The following is a 12,432-nucleotide window of genomic DNA, read 5'->3' on the forward strand; positions in this document are numbered from 1 at the left end:
ATGGAGAAGTGTTACAGAGTACATGGTTACCCACCTGACTTCAAATTCACCAACTTTAAGGGTAAGAAGGTTGTTGCTAATGCAGAAATCACTACTTCTGGTCCTGAAGTTGCTCAGTCTCCCTCTGGTGTTCCTAATGATCTTGCTTCCATGCTTGCTGGTTTGAGCAAAGAGCAGTGTGATCAAGTTATGCATATGATGCAGTCAGCCCACCTGTCATTAGATTCTCACTCTAGCCTCTTGGCCTCTGCTCATTTTGCTGGTATAGTTCCTCCTATAGATAGTTGTATAGGCAAAATTTCTTATGGTGCATGCATGATCACTAAGGTAGACAAGTGTATTTGGATTATAGATTCTGGAGCCACTGACCACATGACATCCAATTTAGAATTACTTTTTGATATTCAACCTCTAGTTATCCCTTATTTAGTTAGTCTTCCCAATGGATACAAAGTTAAAGTAACTTCTACTGGATCAATCAAGTTCCTTTCTCTTACTCTGCATCATGTTCTATTTATACCTAATTTTCAATACAACCTCATTTCTGTTTCTAAGCTTATCTGTCAGTTGGATTGTTTTGTATTGTTTACCAAAATCTCATGCATTATACAGGCCTCTTCACTAGAGATTGGTAAGCTGCAAAATGGTCTGTATAAGCTTCTGCAAGCATCTGCTCCTTCATCTGGTGATACTAGTAGTTCTTCTTTACATGTTGCTTCTCAATGTAACTCTTCTTTTCCAGTTCCTTCTAGTTTAATTAACCCTGAATGTAATGCTTCATCTGCTATGAATAAAACTGAGATTCTGTGGCATAATAGACTTGGTCATGTACCTTTTGTTAGGATGAAGGACATTACTCAACTTCCCTGTAGATTCTCATCTAAGCAGTCCTATATTTGCTCCATTTGCCCTCTAGCTAGGCAGTCTAGACTACCATTTCCTGATAGCTCCATTAAAACCACCAATCCTTTCCAACTTATTTATGTAGATACCTGGGGTCCTTATAGCACTCTAATATATGCTGGACATAAGTACTTTCTGACCATTGTTGATGATTTTACTAAAGCAACCTGGAGCCACTTTATGGGGTCCAAGAGCAATGCTTTTCCTTTAATTCAACCTTTCATTGCTATGGTCAACACCCAATTTCATGCTTCTATTCAGACCATTAGAACTGATAATGCCCTAGAGCTGGGTTCTAGCAATTCAGCTAGTCAATTTTTCCTTGACCATGGCATTTTACACCAGACCTCATGTTTCCACACACCACAACAAAATGGTGTAGTGGAGAGGAAACATATACATTTATCAGAAACCTCTAGGGCCCTGTTGTTCTAGTCCAAATAGCCTTTAAGATTTTCGGGAGATTATGTCCTTACTACCACTTATCTCATTAACAGATTCCTATCCAAACTGCTGCACAAAAAAACACCTTTTGAGTTGTTGCATGGGCAACCCCCTTCTTATTCTCATTTAAAAACTTTTGGTTGTTTGTGTTTCTCCACTATTCCTAAATGCCATACAGATAAGTTTCAACCTAGAGCTGACCCTTGTGTCTTTATTGGTTATCCTACTTCTAAAAAGGTTATAAACTCTACAACTTAGTGACCAAACTTATTTTGATTTCTAGAGATGTCATCTTCCATGAATCCAACTTTCCTTTTGCTTCTCTTCCTTCCACCTTTCATCCTCATTCTGCCCCTTTCCCTCCATATTCCTACCATGATTCACCTGTCCTACCATCTGTTCCTCTTCCTGCTGATCCTAATATTACCTCTTCTACTAGTGTCAACCCTCCTCCTTTAAGGAGATCTAGCAAATCTCATACTTTACCATCTCACCTTACTAAATTTCATTGTGATCTTCCTTCTTCACTTTGTGGCTCTAGCTCTAGTTCAATTTGCACTAGTCACTTAGATGCTCCTGCTGTTTTGGAACCTCATTTTTACAAACAGGCAGCCTTGATTCCAGCTGGTGCCATGCGGCTGAGTTTGAGGCTTTACAGTCCAATAACACTTGGTCCATAGTCCCTTTGCTTGATGGAAAGAAACTCATTGGTTGCAAGTGGGTTTATAAGATCAAATACAAAATTGATGGTTCAGTAGAGAGGTATAAGGCCATATTAGTAGTTAGAGGTGATACTCAGGTTGAAGGGGTGGATTTCAATGAAACTTTCTCTTCTGTCATCAAGTTTACTGCTATTAAGTGTTTGGTTGTTGTAGCTATGAAAAAGGGTTGGTTTCTCTTCCAACTTGATGTCAATAATGCATTTGCATGGTGACTTGGATGAGGAAGTCTATATGAAGTCACCTCCTGGTTTGACTACTGACTGCCCTTCTAATGGTTCTGCACCTCTTGTGTGTCTTCTTCAAAAATCATTATATGGTCTTAGCCAAGCTTCTAGGGAATGGTATGCCGAACTCTCTCAGGCCCTTCACTCTAAGGGATATTCACATTCTCCTAATGATCACTCCCTTTTCATTAAGCAGTCTCCTTCACTAATTGTTTTACTTGCTGTCTATGTGGACGATATCATCCTCTTTGGTGATGATTTGGAAGAATTGTCTGCTTTGAAATCATTTTTAGACTCTCAGTTTAAGATAAAGGATTTGGGTACTCTCAATTATTTCCTAGGGATTGAAGTTTGTTACCTTTGCCTTTGGTTTACTACTGCATCAGAAGAAGTTATAAGGGATCTTTTCCAAGAGTACAACTATAATATTACCAATCCTGTTGCTTGTCCCCTTGAATTATCCATCAAACTGAAGGCTGATATGGGTGATACATTTGCTTCCCCTGAATTTTATAGGAGTTTGGTGGGGAAGCTTAATTTTTTGACACACACCAGACCTGATTTGTCGTTTCTTTGTCCAACATATGAGTTAGTATTTGCAAAAACCCACCCACACTCATATGAAAGCAGTTATTCATCTCCTTAGGTACCTCAAGGGTACTTCTGATATTGGTGTTTTCTTCTACAATGACATTGTTTTCTCTATCTCAGCTTATTGTGATAATGACTGGGCTGCTTGCCCTGATACTTGCAGATCTGTTACTGGGTTTCGTATCTTGTTAGGTGGTTCCTTAATTTCTTGGAAGGCCAAGAAACAGCCTGTTGTCTCCTTATCATCTGCTGAAGCTGAATATAGATCAGTGAGTAAGGTCGTTCTTTGAATTGGTTTGGTTGTTGCGTTTACTGTCTGATTTTGGTGTGAATGTTGCAGTTCCTGTTCCTGTTTTTTGTGACAACTAAGCTGCCATTCATATTTCTAAGAATCCTATTTTTCACGAGCGCACCAAGCATATTGAAGTGGATTGTCACTTCATTCTCACCAAACTTCTTTGATGGTTTAATTGAGCTGTTTCATGTTTCTACTTGTTCTCAATTGGCTGATGTGTTCACCAAGCCTTTGACAGAGCTTACTCACTATTCCATCCTGCTCAAGTTGGGTGTGCAAGGCCCCTCCGACTTGCGGAGGGGTGTTGGAGTTCATAGTACACATGGCAGTCCACATGGTATAAAAAATACACAGTCAGCAGTAGTGGATCCTACCTGAAGTTTATTTCATTGTACACTGTAATAGATAGTCCACATTGTATTAGTTAGCCCATTTACTTTGAATTAGTTAGTCCAGTCCTTGATTATTTGTATCTGGGTCCAAGGCCTATTATATATATATAAGGATCATTGGGTCCTTCTAGAACACATTCATTGATTCTGTTCAGTTTGGGAAATAAAAATTCTCTCTCTACCTCTTTTTGGTCTCTCGATATTTTGACCATATTTCTTCAATATTAGTTCAAATTCAGCATTTTAACAAAAGTTAGAGATGATTCCATTAATTTTAATAATGATGCATAAAAATCTATTTAAAGGCACACAAAATTATTTAATACTACAATGTCTCGCTAGTCATATACCAAAAGTCCAAAATTATTTAATACTACAATGTCTCGCTAGTCATAGTAACAAGCTTCAACACAACCATCAAACATCGCGAAATTTTCACTATACACAATCAAGGAGACTAAGAGGATTATGAGCATGTTTAGGTAAAAATAACTGATAAATATCAAGTGCTTAAAAAATACTTCTAAGTGCTAAAACTAATTTGATAAATAAATAATTACATATTTACATAAAAATATTAAAACTAATTTTAAGCAGCTAATAACGACCGAAATATCTTTAAAACTATTCTAATATATATATAATTTTACATTAAAAAAGACGAGCACCAAAATGGAATGGAGAGAGAGTTGGGACTTAGAAGTTTTATTGAAAAAAGTATATGGGAGATGATAAAATATATTAGGGATAAAATAATAAAAGGCTTGATCAAATTAAAAGAACTTAAAAATAAAGATATCATAAATTGGGAGAGATTAATTTACGATTTTTATCAACATTTTCAATTTTTACCATCTACATATACAACAACAACAACAAGCCCAGTAGAATCCCACAATGTGGGGTCTTGGGAGGGTAAGTGTGCGTACGAGACCTAACCCACCTTGAAAGGTAGGGCGATTTGTTTGTGAAAGACCCTCAGCTCAAGAGAGGAAAACAAGACAAAAAATCGGATAGGGACAAGCATATCAAAAACAATATGAAAACGAGGAATAACAAAAGCGAGAAAGTCACGATAGAACAGTCCGGAAAGAAAGGAGCATTAGCTACCATAGATAAATAAGATAATCAAAGTACAAAGGCCCAACAAATATAAGCAGAAATCAAATGCAGAAATCAAATGGCAATAAACAAATGAGCAACACTACAACTACTAGGGTGAAAGGATAAGCAACCTAGCCTTCAATCCTAATCTGAGTCCTCCATAACCTCCTATCTAAGGTCATGTCCTCGGTGCCGGCTTGTGCCATGTCTGTCTAATCACCTCTCCCCAATACTTCTTCGGCCTCCCTTACGTCTCTCCTAAAACCGTCCATAGCCAACCTCTCACACCTCGCCTTTGGGCAGCGTCGTGTTTCTCTCTTCACGCCCAAACCATCTCAGCCTCGCTTCCCGCATCTTGTCCTCCACCGATGTCACTCCCACCTTGTCCCGGATATCTTTATTCCTAATTATATCCCTCCTAGTGTGCCCACACTTCTATCGCAGCATTCGCATTTCCGCGACTTTCATCTTCGGAACGTGAAAGTTCTTAACTGGCCAACACTCCGCCCCGTACAATAAAGTCGGTCTAACCACCACTTTGTAGAACTTGCCTTTAAGTTTTGGTGGCACTTTCTTGTAAAGACTCCGGAGCGAGCCTCCATTTCATCCACTCTGCACCAATACGATGTGAAACATCATCGTCGATACCCCCATCTCTCTGTATAATAGACCCAAGATACTTGAAACTTTCTTTCTTTTGAATGGCTTGGGTACCAAGCTTCACTTTCTCGTCAGCCTCATGCGGCACGCCACTGAACCTGCACTCCAAGTATTCTGTCTTGGTCCTACTCAATTTAAATCCTTTAGACTCAACGTGTCGTCTCCGGCTCTCCCGACATCGTTAACTCGGTTGCAGTCTCGTCAATCGGGACTATGTCATCCGCGAACAACGTACGCACCAAGGAACCTCACCTTGTATTTGTCGCTTCAATTCATCCATCACCAAGGCGAATAAAACGGGCTAAGGGCGGTCACGATGCAACCCCATCGAGAAACGAGAAGTGCTCGGGTCTCCTCTTACCGTCCTTACCTGGTCTTAGCTCCATCATACATGTCCTTTATCGATCTAATGTACACCACATGTACACCTTTAGCCTCCAAGCATCTCCATAGGACCTCTCTTGGCACTTTGTCGTAAGCCTTTTCTAGGTCCCGATGAATACCATGTGCAAGTCCCTCTTCAGCTCCTTATCTTGCCCACCCAATCTCCTTACTGATATGAATTGCTACCGTAGTCGGCGCCCCGACATGAATCGGCTGGTTCTCTCGAAATAGACACACTCTCCTCACCCTCATCTCCACCACCCTTTCCCCACACTTTCAGTGTGACTTAGCAACAGTACCTCTATAGTTGTTGCGGCTTTGAATGTCGCCTTGTTCTTGTACAAGGGAATCATTGTACTCCACCTCCGTTCTTCGGGCATCTTTGTTGTCTTGAAAATGACATTAAACAACTTGATCGGCCACTCCAGAAGCCTACACCCTGCTTGCACTCTTCCAAAATTCCCCAGGAATCTCGTCAGGTCCGGTCGCTCTTCCCCTGCGCATCCTACGAACAACTCCCTTAACCTCCTCAACCTTTATACTCCTACAATATCCAAAGTCGCGACGCCTATTAGAGTGCTCTAAATCTCCCAACACAATGTCTCTGTCCCCTTCTTCGTTCAAAAGTTTATGAAAGTATGACTGCCATCTCTGTCTAATGTGGGCTTCCTGTACCAACACTTTTACCATCTGCATATATAAACCAAAAAATATTTATAAACTTATCCAAACACGCACTCTATTATTACGGTTACAACTTACAAATAGCGGACCAAGTTAAAAAAGAAAGAAACAAGGTTGTCATCTAGTCGATTCATATCATGAAACCTAGATCTACATTATTAACCACGACCAACTGTTGTGATATTGACGTGGAACTCAACTATTTAGAAACCAAAACATACATAAATTTTGTAAAATTTCACATGAATAATAGACTTAACAGTGAATCAATTAAGTCAATTGTAAATATGTACATCTTCTTGAATATTTTCGAGTTTGTCAACATTATCCAGTGATTCAGTACTCAAACAAACGAGTTTGTCAACATCTTCTTGTTGCAACCAATTTTATGCTAAGTATATTTACCAATCTAGTCTTTGTAATTTTGAATCATATATATTGGATGATTTAATATCTTTATAGTTATAGTAATTATTGGGTTGCATTTAGTATCTTCTTAGTATTTATTTAACAATAAAAATAATCCCTATTCACTAGGATTATAGAGTTATATCTACTGACATCTAATTTTATGATGAAAAATCTGACAATCAGTTTGATTAGTTTTTGGGGTGAAAGATCTTATACAAAAGCTTTTGTATTGAAAATCAGCAAATCAGTTTGATAAAGTTCGATTTAAATCAATTAAACCGGTCTTAAAATTTCTTTAGAAATAGTCACAAACTAGAATGTCATGTACTTCTTTCGCATGTAGGCTTCCAGGAGAAAAGTAACACCTTAATTAATGACATTAACAAATCCATGATTAGTTAACTTTTATTAGTCATGTTTTAATTATTTGTCTGATCGGACTTTAAGAATAAAAGTAAAATCACATGACTTATTTATCCTGCTGCTTTGCTTTACCTTGACATAAATTAAAAGGATAGTGTCCTACACAGCAGTGTTCCATCAAATAAATAAATTATGGGGAAAACCAAATGTCCCACTAAGCAAATTTGCGACTTAAAAGTCATTCTCTAATTTAATAAAGTTTGTTAGGTAAAAAGTGCTCCAATTTGTGATGATTTCTTTTCTATAGTCATCTTTTAATTGATTGCTACTGATAATGTGGTTGATAATTGCTCTGACCAGATCCCTAATGACCAAACCCCTGGGCACAATTTACACCGTCAACGTTCTTTTGAGTTATAATCAATTTGTGGACTTTGCTTAATTATGTTTAACACTGATCTTCATTTCTGAGATGAAATTAGTTGCTTCCAACCGTAATGGGTGATGTGTGAATTAGACATATTACATGTTCGAACCGTGATACAAATGAAAGTCTGATATTTAAGTTAAAAAGAGTAGAAGAAGGCCATTATCCTCCTAATTTTGAATCGTGCACAATTGACGCTAGAAATTTCTCGATTATCAAGAAATTAACGACTTCCAACCCTAGCCATAGTTGGGCAATATATATAATTATTAGGTCCATTTTCCAGTCTACAGTTTTTATTGGGTAAAATTCACATATAGTTACTTTAATTTTAAGTTTCGACAATTGAAAATAATTTTATGAATATTTTATTTATAAATAAATTCCGAATAAAAAAACCTAAATCAATAGGGTTAAAAGTTCTCCTTGTATGCAAAGTGCAAACACTCCTCCTGATGATTTAGCACCTGTGGCGGTTTGTGTCCACTTAGCTGCATTTCATTACAGTAAATATAAGGTTAAAATCATATAGTAGATGATGAATTCCTATTACTTTGAAATACTATCATGGAGTGAAACTCTAGGACAATGACTATTTTTCAAAGACAAGATCGAAAAGTAGGCAATTGGCGCTATTTCATCCTCTTTACGCGTTTCAAATCCACTCTTCAGCTGTTGAGTCATTTTTCTAATAAATCCTCCAAGAAAATGTTTCAAAAGAAACAGGAGAATAATATTCATTGAAAAAAGGGGGTTTAAAATTATAAATGAAATAGGAGAAAGATATAGCAGACGGAGATAAAGCCGTAGTATTTTGAGTGCATTAGATGACGACTAAATTGATCTTATGCACTTCCATACCGAAAAAGTAGTTAAGGGTGTATTCTGGCTGTTTTTGCTTGTTATTTGTTTATCTCATCATTGCAATGAAGTAAAATTTGTTGTTGAGTGATGAGATAAGATAAGATTTCCAGTGAAATGACAATGAGAATGACTTCTGAATTTGAACTAACCATATTGGAAGTTGGAGCATATCACCACTTTAGATAAGGGATAAAGCTGAATAGACAGTGAACACTTATATATGCTGAATCAAGGTCACTTCCTATATAAGTGACATTTATTTATCTAACTAATAATAATTCGATTCAATTTGTTCCAGCTAGCTTATTCATCATCTTGTTGAGTCGCATCCTGCCCCTAAACAATTTTAGCTCATCGTCATGTATCATAAAGTTTAAACAAAATAGCGAAAAAAAGATTTTTTTTGTTTAATGGTTCAATGTAAACTCTTGTATCGAGTTACATGTAATGTTAGAAATATACAAATCCGATGTAAATTGTATATATAACAATTTCAAAATATGTTTATAATAGTTTTAGGTTTACTTCACCTTTTGCCTTAAAATTTTGCTTTGAGTGGTTAAATTACTTGTGATTTCCCCTCACCCTATTTTGACAATCTCTCGTATATATAACTTAATTTATTGTTTTAAAGTTCGTAAATACTTTGTAGGTTTCAAACATGTCTTCTTCGTTTAAACTGTTAGATCATGATGTTTCCAATGTAGCTAGTTTGGCAAAAATGCATATTATCGAGACGTTATTCAACATTGCATTTGCCACTATCTTATATATCACTGTCCATTTATCATCAATTCTTATCACTGAACGCTATTTCATAATACCGTCCACTAGGCCAAATAATTATCCTTGCCATTCAATTTACACTAAATTAATAAATACAAGATATATGTGTCTCATATAAATATAATTTTTTTTAACTATGATTAAATAATATATATTTTTACTTTAATTTGTAAATAGTAAAGGTAAATTTAATTTCCTAATTTAATACTTTTATAAATATCGAGTGCAAGTAAATATTTATTATCCCGACAAAGAGATGAGTTCATACGAGAATATTCACCTTTAAGTATCATGATTATGCTTTTGCAACTGAAAATGTTTGTCTTGTAGTTGCTAGTTAAGTCTTCTTTGGATTCGATATCATTACCAGATACATCGACACATTCAGTATTTGAAGTTTATGAATTTTTATAACGATCTAAAATTAATAAAATATATAATAATAATTTGGTGGGTTTATAATTACTGGAGTAATTCTATAGATATTTAGTGAATTTGATCTTTTAATAGTAGCATATATTATAATTATTGAATTCACGTAAATTCATAAGTTACACCGTAAATTTGCCACTAGGGGGAATATAAAACTATAGTGTCATTTTTGGATGTGATTGATATAATATAAGTAAACCTATTTCGGGATATCACTTCTAAAAAGAATCAAATTCTTGCACTCATAAATCACATTCTATCGATTCGATCGCTGGCTCAATATATACAATAGCCGACTTTTCTACAATGGATGAATAAGGTATTAGCCACCTTTTATTGTGCTTACCATTCACACTGCTCAACTTGACTATTGATTAAGATTCTCATGATCACTTCTGGAGAAAATGCATGGAAAAAAAAATACTTTTTATTTTTGTTGTTGTCATGAAAACAGTAAGTAAAATGTATCATTGTATTCGCTGGTTGGTTTGAGAAAATTAAATCCTTAGTAGCCATACTAAAAATAGATCAATCTGCTCTTTTTAGCTTTTCGGAAATTTCCAAATGAACAATATTTTCAACAATATCTTTTAAATTTTTATTTTATTATGGTCAATTCTATGTATTTCTCTATCGGTAGAGTATATTGAAACAAAAATGACAGGGTTTCTCTTATTCTTAACAGCTACTATAGGGGATCTCTGTAGCCCCAAAATATTTTCTTTGGAATATGAGTGTAAGTGACGAGTTCAGGGAGGCAAATCGAAGCAAGAGCAAAAGAAAGGTTGAGTGCTTGTGACCCGAGCCTCTTTTTTTTTTTTTTTTTTGCTGAAACGAAGAACTGATATAAATGTAAAGGACAGAAAAAAATAAATTGTCTTTATTTAGGTAGATCTAAACGATACTACCTCTAAAAGATCATTGTTTAGCCAATTCAACATAAAATCAGAAGGAACATTCCAAATATTTGTTTTTCCTGGATCCATGCCTGCTTTCATGTCTGAGTCTCCATAGTTGGTGAGTGTGTGCACCATTTTGTTGCCTTCACGATTAATATGCTTCATTGGGATCTGCAATCATTAACCACATTTACGTAAGGAGAATGCATAGATGATGATGAGATGTAAGATTGATCAATACCTGGGAATCTATCTCTACTATCGAGACTTTATTTTTATATTCTACCACATCTACCGCCACATACTCCTTCCCATCCATTTTACTTATCATGATTATTAAAAGTAATTGATTTAAAATGTTTATTATTTTAAAATATTAAGATAAAAAATAATTATTTTTTCCACGCCAGTCTCCCAATAAAAATATTTATAAGATGTTTATAATGAATAACATATAGGAGTATATGTTATTTATTTTTACATTTATATACTATTAATTAATATATACTTCCACTTCAATATTTAACAAAAATTATTAATGTATTTTGATGTAAATATAGACTGCTAATAGGTTTTTTCTGCCTCCAACTCTACCCACCTGAATTCCATCCACTCCCTTTTAACCTTCATAAAAAGGATAATTAATAAAAAAAAAATTAAGATTTAACCATCCAATATTCGAAATTAATTGACTTAATTAAAGTCCACATGAAGTGTTTTTATTTTATTAGGAAGATTTGATTTTTAAGTTTGAATCCGAGATCTCTTATTATGATTAAAGAAGTTTTACTATTCTATGACACATGATATTGGTAAGATGTTCTCATAAAATCCCAATTTTTCAAAAAGTAATCTGCTGCATGAAGACCGCACAAGTTCTTGTCATATGCAAGCTAAAATGCTAGAGTAATTATTTCTTCACTCAGTATTGACCTCCCAATATCTTATTTTAATACTAGCACCATATAAAATAATAATTAGCCAAGATTCTGATCTTTTAAGCAAATCTAAGCTATGTATTTTAGCAGTAACAAACTACCGTTGAAAAAAAAAATCAAAAAATACTCCCTCCGTCCCATAATTAGCAAAAAGCACACATATTAAGAAATCAATAATAAATGTGAAGTTTATTAAATTATTCATATATAATAAAAATAAATTATTTTATTCTTTTGATTAGAGCATGCACAAGTAGTAATCCTTTTGACATTGAGAATCCAATAATATAAAGTTATTATATGGCTTTTCCAATCATCATTTAGATATTACTTTAAGTTGTCATATTTTATCCAAGGGTAAAGTTGAAAAAAAATTAGTCAATTTATATCTTCATTCCTAAATTGAAACTTATTATGAGATTTATTTTTTTTTATTAATGTGACACTCATTGTGGGACGGAGGAAGTAGATGTTTCGTCCACCTTATTTAAATGTTAATTTAGCTGGTGGTGTTGCTCTAAAAGCAAATCTAAGCTATAGATTTGAGCTGCTACCCTATGTGTGGCTGCTACGACCAGTAATAAATCGACAACTTCAGTTGGCTGTTTTGCTTATTTAAATGCTATTCATCTAGTTGGTGGATAGGATTAGTAGCTAGCCTTCATTATTATCATCTTCTTCTTCATCATTCTACGATGACGAAAAATAATGAAAAAAGAGTCACATGCACTTGATGTGATTAAATAAAAATTATGTACATTTAGACGACAAAACAGAAAAATAATTCAATGCAATTATATTAGTTACATGAAAATCTTTGACAATGTCAAGTTGCCAACCAATAATTGTACTCTTTATCAATATCTACGACTACTTGCACAATACCGTCCATATATATAGAGACATGTT

General features: G+C 34.9%; 1 protein-coding gene across 1 annotated transcript; it reads left to right on the top strand.

Annotated features, from left to right (window-relative positions):
* Positions 1 to 2,027, top strand: LOC132057932 (uncharacterized). The gene is made up of 2 exons (XM_059450512.1): positions 1 to 1,234; positions 1,585 to 2,027. Exons 1-2 carry the CDS (start codon positions 1 to 3, stop codon positions 2,025 to 2,027), a joined length of 1,677 nt encoding a protein of 558 aa, XP_059306495.1.
* Positions 2,028 to 12,432: the final 10,405 nt, after the last annotated feature.

Source organism: Lycium ferocissimum, chromosome 5 (genome assembly GCF_029784015.1).
Source record: "Lycium ferocissimum isolate CSIRO_LF1 chromosome 5, AGI_CSIRO_Lferr_CH_V1, whole genome shotgun sequence".
Classification (NCBI taxonomy): Eukaryota; Viridiplantae; Streptophyta; class Magnoliopsida; order Solanales; family Solanaceae; genus Lycium; species Lycium ferocissimum.

Bases quoted from the DNA above. Each gene is read 5' to 3' on its own strand.
- LOC132057932 (XM_059450512.1), top strand. From the start codon at position 1: ATGGAGAAGTGTTACAGAGTACATGGTTACCCACCTGACTTCAAATTC. The intron at 1,235-1,584 runs GCATTTTACACC...ACTTCTAAAAAG, and splicing joins TCAATTTTTCCTTGACCATG to GTTATAAACTCTACAACTTA.